Raw genomic sequence first — 16,266 nt, forward strand, 5'->3', positions numbered from 1 at the left:
TCCTGCAGCCTGGTGTCAGACTAAATGATGTGCACAAATGCATCAGGACCTCCTGCTTCCCCCAGGCTGCTTTTGTGAGCTCCAGGCCTGGCCTGGCCATGCTATTCCAGTATTTTGGCCTGAACAGGGAAGAAGGACCTTTCCTTGCTGCACAACCAGCCTGAGAAGGAGACAAAAACCTCCAGAGAAAGCTCTTCCTCACCCCTCTTCCTTCCTCAGAGAAGTGTCTTATGTATAGAGTGTAGGATCAGTAGGAGAAAAGAAAGACACAACTTTGAAAGGGAGAATGTGAGGGTTTGGTTATGAGGAGGGCATCACACTGAGGGCAGGTGCAGAAACCACAACACAATGTTCTCCAGAGAAGTGGCAGAGGAGAAGATGGACAGAGAGGTGGCCCCACATGAAAGGGGAAGGAGTAGAAGGGTTCAGACAGCTGTTTACTTCACACCCCAAAATAGCAGGTACTTCTTAAAGTAGGTTTTAATTTAGTTCTACCCATGAGTTACGGTGCAATCATGAGCAAACCACTTACCTTTCTTACAACAGCTGCTGTAATATTTTTCCCTGTAGGGTGCTGAGAGGCTTAATTAGTTTTTGAAATGGTTTTGTGAGCCTTTGGCTAGCAGGGGCTGTAAAAACACAGCATCTTTCAGCTGAGGCATAGCACAGAAGCTGCCTGGTGAGGTCCCACGGAAATGTGTTCTCATTGTCTTCCTTTGTCTCTCAGATGTCCCCATGCAGCAGAACATGGCTCTGTTTGAGTTCAATGGGCAGTGTGGGTACCTGCTCAAGCATGAGTTCATGAGGCGTCCAGACAAGCAGTTTGACCCCTTCTCTGTGGACAGGATTGATGTGGTGGTGGCAAGCACCCTGTCTGTCACGGCAAGTACCACCAGGGCTGTGCCTCCCCACAGCCTCTGCCTGGCACCACCTCTGCCAGTGGCATCCAGCTCCCCACTCTTTATTACCCAGGAGGGTTCTTAGTGGCAAATGAACTCAGAGAGTCCTGTGGGAGTGTATTGCCATGGCAACTCCAGCCTTTTCACTATTTTAAATTAATTATAATCGCATGAAAATGGAAAAATCAGCATCTGCTGTGCAGGAGAAGCCAAAGCTGTGAGGATGGGGAGGGAGGAAGTGCTGAAGCAAGAAATCTGAGTGGAGATAAAAGAAGAGCCTGTCGTGGATTGGAAGCTGCAGCAGAAAAAAAAATGTTTTGGGGGCAGGAGAGTGCCTTTGGGGTGAAGTTATGGGTGGGTTCCTCCATCTTCTCCTTCCCAGCAGAGTCTCATCACATTCCTCTTGCTCACAGATCCTCTCTGGTCAGTTCCTCTCGGATCGCAGTGTGAAGACCTATGTGGAGGTGGAGTTGTTTGGGTTGCCAAGGGACACAAAACGCAAATACAGAACCAAACTGACCTCCACTGCCAACTCCATTAACCCTGTGTGGAAAGAGGAGGCTTTTGTTTTTGAGAAGGTAACAACGTTTCATGGTCATTTCAGCAGAGAACCCTTAGAGATCCCCTTGGCCACAAGCACTGCTTCTTGAGAAGTCAGTGACAAGGGACTCTGTTCTAGGGGTCTCAGTCACAGTTTAGACAGGATAGAGTCCAACAAGATCCAAAACAACTTCCCATCAACATCTCCCTGAGCAGACAAGGGGTAGCTGGGAACATTTCTGGAAGCAAAAGGCATCAGAAGTGTCCTGTTTGTGATGAACTTCAGACTGAACTGACTTTATCAGCTTTGAAAACATCAGGCACCAGGGAGCAGAAGGGAACTGAATGTGATTAAACTGTAAATGAGAAACAGACAAACTGGAGAAGTTATGGGACCAGAGGGAGGTTTTGGTTGTACCAGAATACAGAAAGCTGCCCTGATTGGCATTTAGGGGTCACTGCTCCAGCTACAGGGTACAGGGAGGTGATGACAAAGGTGATCCTCACGTTTGGCCTTTCTGCAGTAACTCACACAGGCAAAACACAGGTTACACAATTCTTCTCTGTCAGACACACAGTAAAACAGCAGATATTTTCAGCCTGCTTGAGATATGGCAGATAAATATTACCCTTATCTCAGGAAACACTTTGGTTCAGACAGAATATTTTTTAGATTGGTTTTTGACAGAAGAAAATGGTGCAGGAGGGGGAGGCAAGAGCCCTTCTGGCAAAGTTACCATGATTGCTAAATCCCATCTTCATTCCCTCCATGGTGAGTTGCCTCATGGAAGCTGTGGTTTAAAGGGTTTGTTGCCCCATTCTTTTTTCTGTAGGTAAACTGCCCCCCCTGTGATCCTGTGCAGTCTCTCCTCTGAGAAACCTGTGTTTTGTGTTTGAATTTCTGGGAGTTCAGTTCTGTGATCAACTGCAGCCTTAAATTACAAGATGCAGAAACAGACAGGGGAGAGATGGTCTTGTTTTGCTGGGAGGAAGAGAGAGTCAAGTTCTACTTAGTGAAGCCAGGAGCACTGGTAGGAGCTAGAGGTGAGGACAGAAGTGCCTTACTCTGGTTTTTTTCCCTTAGATCATGATGCCTGAGTTGGCATCTCTGAAAATTGTGGCCTGGGAGGAAGGAGGGAAGTTCATTGGGCATCGTGTCATTCCTGTTGTTGCAGTGCATGCAGGTAAATTTGGGGGGAATTCCCCCAGTTTTGTGCCCTTGAGGCTTTACCTGTTGGAAGCTGTGAAGGACATGGGGACACCTGTGTGGGTTTTCCTTCAGACTCCTCCTGTCACAGCCTTGGCTTAGTCCTGTGATGTGTTCATGATGCCTTGCTGTAATGAGAGCCTTTGTTTTGCTGCTGGAGGCAAAGAAGGGGCAGAGGTTTTGTTCTCTGCCCTCTCCTGCTTTCTCTTTCCAGGCTACCACCACATCTGCCTGCGCAGTGAGAGCAACATGCCCCTCACCATGCCCTCCCTCTTTGTCTACCTGGAAATCAAGGATTATGTTCCTGATGCCTGGGCAGGTAGCACGGGGTGCAGTGCAGGGGGGGAGCTCTGGCTTTCTCCAGACTGTGATCCTGGAGCTTTTTTTTCCAGCCTGGGGGGTGCTTTCCTGCTGCACCCTTAATTAGTTGTCAGGGTGGGACTTGAGTGTGTGTCAGCATCCTGTCACACCCTGGCTTTCCTCCCAGGAGAGTGGATGCTTGCAGGGGAACTGTGACAGGTTCCCCATAGTGGGTCAGTCTCTTTACTGCTTTTATAGAGGCCCAGAGAGGTTTCTGAGGATGGAGAGGGGATAACTGGGGGGCACTGGCAGCAGTATTTTAGGGAGCACCACAGCAGTGGTGTTCCTTGCTTGAAGAGAGGGAAGTTCTTGCTGCTATGGAGATGCAGGGATCTTCCCTTAAAAAGGGAATGGCTGGAAAGGGGGAGATGAATCAGGAAAAAAGCCCCACTAGGAATGACAGCTCAACCTTAAATAATGATGAACAAAATCATGCAGAAGGTAACAGCATCAGGTACCAAGCTTTGTGTGACCCTCATGCTTACTCTCTTCCCCTGTGTTTGTACAAATGAAACTTATTCACAGGGAGATGGGTTTAGCACATATTTGGAAAAAAAGTTCAGGTTTATACAGTTCTGGGTTGGAATTGGAGCAGGGAGCTGAGCAGGTGAGCAAAGTCTTAGTCTGGCTTTGGACTGTGGAAGCAGAATTCTCTTAGACATCAGCTGGGAGCCATCACCTCCCAATGGGATGGAGGCAAAGATGGTTCCCTCCCTTGTGCTGTCAGGGAGAAGCTTCTTACAAGCAGAGAACACAAAATATCCCCACAAAATATCTGTCCTAGGCCAGAGGGGAAAGCAGAGGGCAAGGAAAGTCAGAGTAGAATTTGATAATCCAAGACCTCCTCTTTGTTCCTAGATCTGACCATTGCCCTCTCCAACCCCATTAAGTTCTTCAGTCTGCAGGACAAGAGATCAGGGAAGCTGAATGATGGCTCAGAGGAGGTAAAGTTCCCCAAGCTCTGCCACTGTCTCTAAAACACATTGCATGGATCCAGCCTGAAATGATGGAGCTCTCACTTCCCTCTTTGTTTTAGAGGCCTGGCACACAGAAAAACTTCCCCTCTGCTGAAACTAATGGGATACCAGACTCTGCTGGGAAATCTGGCACTCCTCCTTCTAATGGGCCTGCAGGTAAAGCTGGGAATGGGAGGGCAGCTAAAAGGAAAAGGGAAAACCTGCACACTCAGAAGGCTGCAAAAAGACAGTGGTGGAGGGGGAAGGTCCGTGGTGATGGGGTCAGAACCTCTCAGGCCAATTCACAGACTTAAATTCTGGTGCTTGTCATTAATGCCAGAAGTTGTAGGTATCTCCTGACCCTTGTGAGGAGCAGGTGTGATGTGCATGGCGCTTCTATCCTGCAACAGGAACATCTTCTGTAGTTTCAGGAGCAGCAGCTTTTGCCAAGGATGAAAGTGTGATAGAAGTGATGCAGATTACAGGTAACTCCTCTTGGCAGTCACCTTCCCTTCCCTCCCTGCCCCATGACTGACAGGGACAGAGATGGAGCCTGGTTTTGCAAATCAGAAAAGGCCTGAGCCCAACCCTGCCTGTTGCAGCCAGCACAAAAGGCACCACAAGAGTCTTTGAGCTCAGAGATGTGGTCTCAAGGAGAGAAGCTTGAAGCTTCTCCATGCCTTGGAGAGCTGGGCCACTGTCAGCTGCACAGGTCAGGGACTGCTCCAGCTTTGGCCCTCTGAGGCCACTCTGATGACTTCGTGTAAGCTGCTAAAAGGCCCCACAGGCTCTGGTTTGAGGTGCCTGGGAGCAGGATTTTCAGTTCACTCAACAGGAGCCTTCCAGGAGGAGCTCAGTGTCCTCCTGCAGACACACCCACGAGCTCTGTTAATTTTTACACATTCCAAGCCAGAACAGAGAGTTCTTCCCCTGAGAAGATAACTCCCTGTGGCCTTTCTGCCCCAGATAACCATGTCATTGCTACTGCCAGATACTGAGTTCTCCAACAGCTCACAGGCATCCTTCCCCTCTCCTTTTCACCTGCCTCAAAAGCCCTTTCATTTGTTCCTCACAGCTGAAGAAATGCCAGGCACTAAAACTGGAAGGGATGAAACCACCTGTCAGTGTAACACAGTTTGATAAAGGAATCAGTCATGAAATAAGGAAGCTCCTCCCTTACAGCCAGGATGGGGCTATCCCAGGGGTATTAAGACTTGTGGAAAAGGGCTGAGGCAGGAGACAGACAGACTGGCACATCCCCTCCAGCCTGGTTCCTCTGGCCAAAATACCAAAAGGCAGCAAATCCTCTGCCATCCCCTGGCCAGGCATCCACCAGGTGGTGACCTGAGCTGCTGTAGTGCTGCCAAGGGGTGGAAAGCTGAATGAAGGCAATGCTGGAAAGGAAAAAAACCCAAACCAACCTGTCTGACCCCAAAAGGCATCTGGGCAGGCTGAGGAATGCAGTGTGAGGGAAAACATCTGCTATTCTTCTGTGTTCTAGACCCTCAGACTGCCAGCCTGGCAGAACTGCAGCAGATGAAGCTCTTCCTGAAGCTGGTGAAGAAGCAGGAGAAGGAGCTGAGGGAGCTGGAGAGGAAAGGCAGCAAACGGAGGGAGGAGCTGCTGCAGAAATACTCTGTGCTCTTCTCAGAGTCTCTCTGCTATGGAGGCAAGAAAAGGATGATAAACACTAGGAAAACCCAGAAGAGGTAAATACAGCCCAGGGTCTCCAGCAGGGCCTGGCCTGGGGGTCACCTCCCCAAACCAAAGCAGAAGGAGAAACCTGGGCTCCCCTCCCCTGAAGGAAGCACAGAGTGTGGGGATCATCCACATCTCCTGGGGTTTACAGAGGGCTGGGGGGAAGGTAAGGATTGTGTCAGCATCTGTAGATGCTGCAGAGCTGCTCTGTCTCTTCTGCAGGAGCCTGACAACAGGTGATGGTGGTCCATGTGCAAATCCTGTAGAAATGGCAGAAAGCACTGATAGCCAAATCTTGGAACTGAGAGAGAGACTGGAGATGGACCTGCTCCACCTGGGGAAGGAACACCACGAGGGGATCAGAAGGAAAAAAGAGCAGCATGCCACAGAGGTAAGGACTGCAAGGCAACAGAACATGTTCCCTAGGAGAGACACTGCAAGGGCAGCCTGAAAAAAATCCCAAGTTCTTTAATAAAACCTGAGCTTGGAAATGTGGCCACAGAGCAGAAAACTCCCCTGAGAGCAACTGTCAGGTCCATGCAAGATAATGGGGAATGGAGGCAGTGAGACACCAAAGACAGAAAGCATCCTTGTCTCTCAGCTCTCTCAAAGACCCTGAGCAAAGCTACAAAAAGGAAACAAACCCCTTGCACAAAGTCTCAGGTGTTTGCTGGCCCCTGGATTTCAGGGCAGGGGAACAGAGCTGAATCTGGTGGCAATTAAATGTGGGTGATGCTCTGTGTCTCATCTTGGTTTGATTTTGCCCTTGTTTGGAACAGCAAGTCAGCAAGATCACAGAGCTGGCCAGAGAGAAGCAGACAGCTGAGCTGAAGGCACTGAAAGAGTCATCAGAAAGGTAAGCTTAGGATTAGACTTACAAAGTAATAACACACAGCTCTTATCTGGGGTGGCATTTCTGCTGGATCCCAGAGCCTGGTGCTACTGAGGAAGTTTCCTTTGGAGAGATGTGACACAGAGGTGGGAAGAGGCAGCTCCTGTCTTGTGATTCCCAGAGGTGTTTGTGCCCCAAGGCACCAACCAGGGCACTAAGGCTCACTCAGAAAGGTGAGAAACAAAGCTGCTGGTCACTGGGTGTCATCTCTGTCAGTCCCTCACCTGATCCCTTCCAGGGACTGAGCAGCTCAGGCTTCTGAGTGAACTGAGCCTCTTGGCTCCAGCACTTAAATCAACTGCAGAATCAATTCACCAATTTCTACCCTGGCATTGATCCATTTGTTCTTGCAATAACATTGTCCTGCAGCTAAAATCCTCACTTAGTTCTCCTTCCATTAAATCTTCTCTCAGCCTTTAGTTGCTAAGTCAGGCAAAACTTCCTCTTTTTGTGTCCTCCAGCAGGACAGAGTCTCCATTGCTCTCAGCCAGTCAGCACATTCAGACAAGACTCAGAAAAGCAGGTGGAGCAGACAGGTTAATGGTTTGCTGGCAGTGCAGTGGCATTTAGTCCCATCACCTACAACGGGCTCTGAGGTGCTCCAGAAAGTTTTAAATATCTTCAGCAAAAGGCAATAAAATGGCAATTAAATTCAGTGTGAATAAATATAAAATCATGTGAAGCAGGGGGAACCCAAAACCTATCCAGAGCTCAGGGCACACAGGGGTCAGCTGCTGGCACTCAGCTCTTCAGGGCAGGGCTGGGCAAGGAGCAGTAAAAAAGAAATCAAACAGGACTGAGCTTGGAGAAGAGGTGATTGAGGGGTATGTGAGAGAAGGGTGGAGAACAGGGAAGGGAGAGAAACATGGGGCACCCAGAGCTGTTCCCAGGGAACACTTCTGTCACCCAGCATGTGAATTCCCCTCTTTTCCTCTGAAGGAGCCATGGAGTCCAGAAGTGGAGCTGAACTCCCAGGTCTGAGAGGTTCAGGGGAGATAAATGCATCAATGCTGGAGGATAGACAGGGAACGGGGAAGGTGGAGGAGGGGACAGTTCAAGTCACATGCCAGAGTTTCTCTGCCTTTCTGCTTACTTCAGGGTTTTTAGCCCTTCTATAAAGACACATAGTTCCTTTTTTTGTTGGTTTTTTTTTTGAATTAGCATTGTGAATACTTTCTGGCAGTCTCCTGCTGCTCAAGAGGAACCCAGTGTAGGTAGAGAAGTCAGCCTAACATGGGGTTTGTTAGAATTCCCTTCCAAAAAATAACAGAAATAGTTACAGGTCCTGAAATGTTCTTCACACTTTGGCCTTTCTGCTGCACAGTCACTCAGACTTTGCTTTTCTGGACAGCAGAATGCCACCTGTGGGGTGGGCTCTGGCCCTGTCTCCCAGCCCTCTTGTCTCTCCCCAGCAATATTAAAGACATCAAGAAGAAGCTGGAGGCCAAGAGAGTGGAGAGGATCCAAACCATGCTGAGGAACACCAGTGACAAAGCTGCTCAGGAGAGGTGAGCAGTGAATCTGTCCCACTGTCCCTTCCCCACAGCCTCTGCCTCCATCAGGGCAGGATGTTTGGTGTCTGTTAAGCTGAAAAAAAAATGTTTTTTGCATCCAGTTATTTGGCTCCTGTCTCAGCCAGATGGAATGGTGTTTTATTTGGTGGTTTATTTGGTGTTCTCAGTGTGGGAGGAGAGGATGAGAACCTCACACACCTGCCTGTGTGTGGGCACCAGCAGCCTGGCTCACTGGGTGCCACTTTATCAGGGTTTATTTAAAGCTAACAGATGGATTATAGGTTGTTGTGGGGTTTTTTAAATACATTTCCTTTCTTTAAAGGTTGAAGAAGGAAATTAATAACTCTCACATTCAGGAAGTGGTGCAAACAATCAAACTGGTAAGTTCTCCCTGACAGTCTCTGTTCTGGGAGGCATTTCAGTCCCATTAAACTGCTGCTGCAGTCAGGACCCTGTGCAATTCCTACAGCCAAAGTGCAGCTGCTCCCCTCACTGAAACACTGCAGTTCTAATTCAAGGATTATTAGTTTTTTAAAGTGTAACTCATTAGCAGTGTGACTCCACATCCCTTTAATAATGGGAAAAATTTTGCAGAAGAGGAAGAGACCCAAAAGATCCCCTCTGTGCCCTTCAGAGCCCCATCACCTTCTGGAAGCAGATCCTGTCTGTGCTTCCCTGGCACTGGGGCTCAAATACTCCACAGACAACTCAGAGCCTGCAGGAATTGTTCAGAATTGGGGCTGAGGGGGAGACTGTGGCATGTGCACCTCCTGTCTTGCTGTTACAAGCTTGGGATGGCTGCAGCATTTGTTTGTAAAAACACATGAATGGCTGTGGGGTTTTTTTTAATTTGTTCTTTCTCAAGGTGACAGAAAGGACAGCCAGGTGTCAGCAGAAACTGGAAGAGAAGCAGGCAGACAATCTGAGAACAATCAAGGAGAAAGAAAGCCAGGTAAAGGCAGAGATGAAGCTCAAGGTCAGGGCTGTTACTCAGCACAGTAAATCCAAAATACATCCTTTAATTACTGCTACACTCATCCTGCACACACACACACTGCACACCCCCACTCCTCAGTGCACTGAGGAACTGAATGACTTGGAAGGTGATGCTGTAGGAGCCCACACACCTTCAAGTCAGAGGTGCTGGGCACTCCCTGTGCCAACACTGCCATTCATCTCATCACACAGAACATCCCTGAAGTTGAAGTGTGATGGAAACACAGCTCCAGGAGATGAGTCTTGTTCCTGAGTGCTCAGACTCAAACCACACAGAACACATCTGTGTTCTTTCAAAGCTGATGTGCTGTGCACACACAGTCCCCAAACCAGACCCATGGAAACCCAGCATCCTCCCCTCCTGGGAGCTGGAGAGCACAGGGCTGAGTCCAGACCTGGGGTGTCTCTTGGAGCAGGTCTGACACTGTTCCCAGTGCCTGGAGAATGATCTGAGGTCTCTTTGCAGCTCCAGCAGGAGGCACAGGCAGAGTATGAGGAGAAACTGAAAAGCCTGACTGTGGAGGTGCAGGAGCTGGTGAAGAGCTGCACCCAGACAGGCTGCCCTGGGGAGCCAGCCAGCAGGAAGGAGGCAGTGCAGAACATTCCTGAGGGAGAACAAGGCTCTGCAGGGCAACTGGAGGAGAAGATGCCAGTGGCAGAGGTGGCAAAGCTGGCAGTAGCCACACCTGAGTGCTCAGGAGCTGAACCAGGTGCTGAGATTGAAGAAAGCATTCTGTGAGAGCACTCACCTTGCTGTCCCACTTCAGGAAGGTTTATGCAGGTGTACAGTGAAGAGCAGCTTGGCAAACTGCTTCCCATTCCACCCTGGGGAATTCCTGAAGTCCTTCAGGAATTTAATACTTTATTATCCTAGATACTGGAAGTAGCCTGAAGAGATTCCCCCCTTCAGAGAGTGCTTCCCTCCCTCTCTCTGCCTCTCCCAGCCTTGGCACTGAGCTGTTCCAGCAGCATGGAGGGGCTGTGGCTGCAGGCAGGCAAGGTGCTGAGCTCTGCTGCAGTCTAAGCTCCCCATGGCCCCACTCCCCAGCAACTTGTTCTTCAGGTTTCTGTCTTTTCTGGAAAAGTGAGCTCAGTCACAGCAATGGTTGGTAGATAAGAACAGTTACACCTAGAAACTGTGCTGATAAATGCACAGCCACATTCTGAAGTGCTGCTAAAAAAAAAAACCACCAACAAACCCAACAACAACCAGCTCAAGTAGTTTTAAGATTAAAGGGGTTCCAGGCCTGGTCTGCCATCCCAGCAGACACCATCCCTCCCCTGTGGTGTTCACATCATACTGGAATTATCTATTGTACATTTCTGACTTATTTATTTTCTAAATAAGGTTAAATAAATAAATAAAACGTTGCATTTCTTAAAAACTTGGCTCCCCTGTTTTTAAAGAGCACTTGGTGGATACAGCAGCAAGTCCCAAACGTTGCCCAGGGTCCCCACAAGGTAACAGACACAGCAGTGTCCTGCCACCCGTGCTCACAGGTCTCCAACTCAACTTCTCCAGTTATTAAAGTGAGGGGTTTTTTGGTTGTGGTTTTGGGTTGGTTTGTTTGCTTTTTAAACCTAACATCACTCTCACACATTCTCCTCTGCACAGCTCAGTCCATTCCCACCAGACCTGGTCAGTCCCTCCAGAGAAGCCTTTTTAGAAGTTCTTCCAAGGAACTGCCCCTGGAGGGAACCCTGACTCCCAGGAGGGTTTTTTTAAAGGTTTTCAAATTTAAATTAAAAACCAGATTTAAGCAAAGTTAACTTTAGCAGTTTGGATTCATGTTATTAACATTCCCCAGTGTCTGAAACCTGAGGAAGCAAACACATCCCAGTTCCTATTGTGCAAACCTTTCTGTTACTGAAGGAAGCACAGGCCCAGCTTCAGCAGAATGTCACAGAAAACAGGAGCAAAGGTTTATGCAGATGGCATCTTAGTGCTAAAAAAATAAAAAACCCAAACCTAACTTGAAAATGAACAATTCAGTAACAAATGGTACTGCAGAGGTTTTGCACCACACAGGAGGAATTCTGCCCATCCCTCCTGCAGCACCAGGGCTGGGATTCACTCCTGCACATGGCTACTCACATATCCCGAGGAGAAATGGCCCCTCCCGAGCTTCCAGCTCTGTTCTGCTCACAGAATCCAGACATCCCTGAAGAGTTCTTCCTGCAGCTGGCAAACCCTGCCTGTGGTTTTGCTTACCAGAGGCTGCTTGCTGAGCACAGGGGGAAATGGGAGCTGGGTCAGAGCAGTCCCTGTAATGAGGTTGTTTCATACAGGAACCAAATTCCACAGTAATTCAGACAAGAACAGTGCCTGGGAAGACACTGAACAGCAGCAGACCTGGGTACAGTCTTAAATTTTTCCACATTTTAATCTTTTTTTGTGGCCTCTTGTAAACCTCATCCTGTACCACTGACTTCTCTTGCCTGAAATACTTATTTTCAGGAGCCTAAACTTTGTACTTTGTTCTCTAAACATTAAATCATGGGGATCCCTAAGGAAAGGAGGATTCCAACCACTGCAGGGATGCAGCCACAGGGCACTGAGGGCTCAGACCACAGCATTACTTCCAAATTCCCAGCAGTCAAACTCAGCTCTTGGCCAACACCTTTGCAGGCAGCTTCCCTAAAGAGAACTCAGCACCAACATTTAGGGACCAAAGGAAAATCCCACACTTTGAGAGAAGCTGAGGGGAGAGCTGCCCCTTGCTGCCTCCTCCCTCAGCCCTGCCTTGGGTCAGCACCCTGGGTGCCCATCCTGCCCTCTCCTTTTTCTGAGCACTTTGCAGGCAGGAGGAAAAGCCCCAAGCAGCTGAGTTTGCTGTGGTGGATGGATGCAGATCCCTCTGTGATGCTGCCAACCAAACACTGAGAAGCAAACAGCCAGAAAATGCAGGTAGCTGGCTGCTTCAGCTTTACTTCTATCATCATTCCCTGGGCAGTAACTTCAGAAGCCTCTGATGTCCCTCTGCAGCTCCAAAAAAACCACCTGGCCACCTCCCCTTCTCTGTAAGCAACAGGAACTCCTTGCTTTCCAATCTGCACAACTGCAGAGCCCCAGTTTTGCCCTGGGAAATGGACAGGGGGTCCAGGCAGCTCTCTGCTCCCACTCCTGCACAGGAAAATTTCCCTTCAAATATTTAGTGGCCACCCTGCATCCTGCAAAAGCTGCTCCAGATATTCCTCCAAACTGTATCCAAGTCGAGAGCTTCAGTGCAGGCTCAGTTTGTACTGAATGATCCAAAATTATCTCCTACCTCTGTAACAAAGCTCTGGTGCTGACGTGGCCATGGCTCCTACACAAGGAGCTGCTGTATTTTGGAGACACTCTTCCTGCTCCCCACGTATTCCCACATGCTCAAGAATCACTGGTTATTATTATCATTATCATCACCTTTAAACCAGGATCTAGGGCATAGCAAAAGCTTTCTCCAGGATACAGGGGGATGTGCAGGATTCTCCTCACTGAACCAGCTTAAAAGTGGGGAGCCTTGTTTGATCTAGGGGCTGTCTATAACCACTGGTTAAAAGAGGGAGGCATCTGGAGAAAGATTTGTCCCATTCTGCAGTAAAAGGGATAATAAGCTGCTGTGCTTGACAGCAGAGCCCTGTCTGAGGACAGGCACCATTACAGACAAACAAGTGCAGTTGGGAGGTGACAGCAGAGACAGACTCCCTGTTTGATTCAGCAAATTGTTCAGATAAATTCAACTTGCCAGCTTCAAAGGCCCAGGATGTGCTGACTGCCAGGGCTGTGGCAGCACAGAGCAGCCTCAGCTCCAGCATGGCTGGGAGAAAGGGAAAATGAAAGGGAATGAAGGAGGTGAAACATGACACAGAGCAACAGAAACCCCCCAGATGTACACAGAACCTCCTTGAAAGCACAGCAGAAAAACAGAGAAAACAACATCTCCAGGCACAATTACCCACTCTTCAGAGAAGAGGCTGCAGTGTTTAACAAACTGAGTTACACACTCAGGTACCACTCAGCATACAAGAAATCTCACTCTGAACTGGGACTGCAATGCACACAACAAACCTGCTCTGCTCATTGGCATTCTCCTGCCTGGCTGGTGGGGAAGGAGCTGTTGGCCTTGGAGACAGAGCTTCAATCTTCTATCTAATCTATGTTTGTCTTAGGATTTCTGGTTTATTCCACACTCATCTAAAGTAATGGAGCAATTAATTGGTGAGAGGCCGTGCACAAACTGTAAAGAGAGAAACACAACCATCAGATGTTGAATTCTGTGCTGGGTGGGCACTATCTGCACAATACATGAGGAGTAAAGAGGTTTTAAAATTGTATAAGAGATTTCAATGCAATCATCCCAGGGCCTTCCCCCCACACTGTGTTCAGTGAGACTGGGGCCCAAGGATGAAATGGTTTTCAGTGCTAAACCTCCCATCCCAGAGGAACCTTGGATTCAGGATCCAGATCCTGCTACAGTCTGGTCTTGTTTTAAAAGTCACAGAGCAGCTAAGTTAGAGCAGACTTCAAGCTTTTACACACTTCCCTCACATCTCTGACCTATAGACATATTTTAAAGCATCTCAGCACCACAACAGGCTTATGAATAAATCAAGATCTACTTTAATTTAAAACACAAGTGCAAAGGATTCACAACTACAGACGAGCAGGATCGTTCGTTTCGAATTATAAATCTTTTCAAAGCCCTGCTCTTTTGCATAAAAAAAAGCAGTAAATCCAGAATACAGAAACATTTTACATCAAAAAGTTTCCAGTGCAGCTAAAGAGGAGCTAAATGAATTCATTTCAACCAACTTCAATAGCCCCAGACTTAGACATCCAGTCTAGCCAAGCCACCTCTGACCCCGCTGCTGGGCAGGGGCAATTCCAACCCTCAGCAGGGATCTGAGAGGGGGCACCCACCCTCTGGAGCTGTTCCCCTCACCTTGGTCTACAGAGCCAACCTCTCTGCTTCACAGACTGGGTGCCCACCATTTAGAGGCTGGCATCAGTGCAGATGAATTCCATCCCAAATTACTTCAAGTAATCAACTGTGGCTTCAGTTCTGAAGCAGGATCTGTAACTGGAGTAAATAGCAGAGGACAGAGATTATCAACATCTTCTGAAGAAAATGCAGTTCTGAGGTTAGTTTCTGGACAGTAGGACTGTCCCAAGAATAACTTAAATCCCAACACATTGTGTCTGGAGGTTTCCAAACAGGATCCCAGTTCCCCATGTAAGGTTATGCTCTTGAGAGCTCACGACAACAACACCATTACTGCACAGTGTCACAGCCTGACCTACAGCCCAACTACCTTGACAACCTCACAGGTCAGAAGTGTATCATACAAAACATCTAAATCTAAATGAAAATAACTGGAAGAGCTGCTTAGACAACCAGTAACCTTCAGAACCTATCAGTGCAGGGATGGTGGGGAAGGGCACACCAAAAACAAAGCAGACACCAGAAGTTCCTCTTCTCTTCTGCAGGGGAGAGAGAGGCTCAACAACCACCCCACAGGAACACAAAAACCTCCCCTGGGATACACACAGGACAGCTGAAACGTTTTCATCCAGGCCCCTGGAGCACCCCCAAGGAGCTCCACAATAACTGTCTCAGGATGGTATTTCTCAGCCTCTCCTGGGAGAAAGGACTTTGGAAGAAAGAGGCCTGGAAAGCAAACAGGGGAATGAGCTGCCCCCAGCTCTCCTTTCCCACCAGCATGGGAGATGTTGCATATTCTGAGTTTTCAGCTGCAGATCCTGGTGGCAGAACACTTGTCATCTTCACAGAGTCTGTTTTGGAGGCGTGCATCCAAGGGGTTTCCCCTCCAAAAGTTTAAGAGCATGAAATGGATTCAAGATCGACCACTAAACCATACATATTCCTCAGCAAGAGAGAAGTTTGTTGATGCAGAGAACCATTTAGAAACAAGTATATACATATCACATCTGCTCCCTAGGAAAATATGTAGAGTTTTCCAGGTCCATGTTTAATTGAAGGAAATTAAAACTTTTCATCTGTGAAAAAGTCTCAGAGGAAAAAAAATTGTTAAGTCTTTGTGCATTGTTGGAGAGTGTAAAGGGGTCTGTGCCCCAAAACATCCAGTTGGGTCAGCTCAAGACTCCAGTGTACACCTAAGGGAACAAAGATCACATTTCTCATTGAGAAACACAGTTCCAGTTCAGTAATCAGCAGCCAAGGTTTGCAGGAACATTGTTTTCCAGACATTCAGACACTCCACAACTTCAGACTCCACCTCAAAATGCCATCCTTCAGAGGAAGCCATCCACAAGTCCCCAGACATCTGATCTTGAGACACCCCTGGGCACCCTGGGCCCAGTCCTGGTTGATTGTCTGCAGCAAAGAAGGAGCCACAAGAGGCTGAGGAGGCAGGGACAGTGTTCATGGGCACCCTCTGCAGATTGCTGACCAGTTCCAAGCACCATTCACAGGCTGAGACTGCCTGGTCTCATCAGACCTCTAGATATATAAATATCATTTTTAATAAACACGACTTTATCCCCGCATTCCCCCTTCTGTCAAGTCAGCAGGTGGAGGTTCTCTTTCGGTACTGCTGGATCAGGGGGACCAGGCACTCTGGGAGTCCTGTCTGGAGCAAAAAGGGATGATCCAGAAGTTCCTGTGCTGTGGCTCTTGCCAGGGGATCCCGTGTCAGCATCCTGTCCAAGAAGTCCCTCAGAACTGGGGAGGTCTGTGAAAAGGAACCAACCAAGTCAGCCAGGCAGCAGCTGAGGTGACAGCAGGAGGGGTTTTGGGTAAAAGTGATGCTGAACATTCCAACTCCAGCCCTGCTTTTGCCCAGCAATGTAAGAGGAGGGAACGTGTTTGTATGCCCCAGGGAGAGCTTTCTGGCACCCACAGGCACAACATTTCCACGAGCTGTTTTCTTTCTAATGGGGCAGAGCAAATGAAGACAAACCTGCCTGCCACTTCCTTCCCCCTAACTTCACTTTGTTTCCCGTTTTGCTATTTAATCTTTGTTGATTTTCAGCCCCAAAATTCATGAGAACTCCTGCTACCTGAGGCACATCACTCTGGCTGTGAAGGGTTGATCAATTCATTCATTTACTGACCACAGTCAAATAGGATTCCCAAATAGGTTCTGACTCTGGGAACCTGATGCTGCTGCTGTAAGAAGGTGATGAAAATCAAGAGTGGTTTATCCTGAAAAGCTAAATGACCTCAGCAGCTTTGTCCTT

The 16,266-nt window shown here is 48.3% G+C and overlaps 2 protein-coding genes across 12 annotated transcripts in view; one reads left to right on the forward strand and one right to left on the reverse strand.

The window, feature by feature from the left end:
- PLCB2 (phospholipase C beta 2) overlaps nt 1-10,436 on the forward strand; it is a 37,131-nt gene extending 26,695 nt beyond the window's left edge. Inside the window, exons 19-32 of the mRNA XM_030451042.1 lie at nt 728-882; nt 1,313-1,477; nt 2,524-2,623; nt 2,861-2,965; nt 3,865-3,950; nt 4,043-4,139; nt 4,388-4,447; nt 5,464-5,671; nt 5,883-6,051; nt 6,440-6,516; nt 7,965-8,060; nt 8,389-8,446; nt 8,932-9,018; nt 9,529-10,436. Of these exons, the coding sequence (XP_030306902.1) occupies nt 728-882; nt 1,313-1,477; nt 2,524-2,623; nt 2,861-2,965; nt 3,865-3,950; nt 4,043-4,139; nt 4,388-4,447; nt 5,464-5,671; nt 5,883-6,051; nt 6,440-6,516; nt 7,965-8,060; nt 8,389-8,446; nt 8,932-9,018; nt 9,529-9,801 (1,736 nt within the window). The 3' untranslated portion in view covers nt 9,802-10,436. The remainder of the gene's footprint in view (nt 1-727; nt 883-1,312; nt 1,478-2,523; nt 2,624-2,860; nt 2,966-3,864; nt 3,951-4,042; nt 4,140-4,387; nt 4,448-5,463; nt 5,672-5,882; nt 6,052-6,439; nt 6,517-7,964; nt 8,061-8,388; nt 8,447-8,931; nt 9,019-9,528) is intronic.
- Nucleotides 10,437-12,989: 2,553 nt separating this feature from the next.
- PAK6 (p21 (RAC1) activated kinase 6) overlaps nt 12,990-16,266 on the reverse strand; it is a 38,434-nt gene continuing 35,157 nt past the window's right edge. For 6 of the 11 annotated variants that reach the window (XM_030451055.1, XM_030451056.1, XM_030451052.1 and 3 more), the window contains one exon: nt 13,649-15,758. In XM_030451055.1, coding sequence (XP_030306915.1) covers nt 15,591-15,758 — 168 coding nt within the window. In that variant the 3' untranslated portion in view covers nt 13,649-15,590. Of the gene's footprint in view, nt 15,759-16,266 lie in introns of all 11 variants that reach the window. The other 5 variants (XM_030451062.1, XM_030451058.1, XM_030451060.1 and 2 more) reach the window with 4 other exon arrangements.

Source organism: Calypte anna, chromosome 5 (assembly GCF_003957555.1).
Source record: "Calypte anna isolate BGI_N300 chromosome 5, bCalAnn1_v1.p, whole genome shotgun sequence".
Taxonomy (NCBI): Eukaryota; Metazoa; Chordata; class Aves; order Apodiformes; family Trochilidae; genus Calypte; species Calypte anna.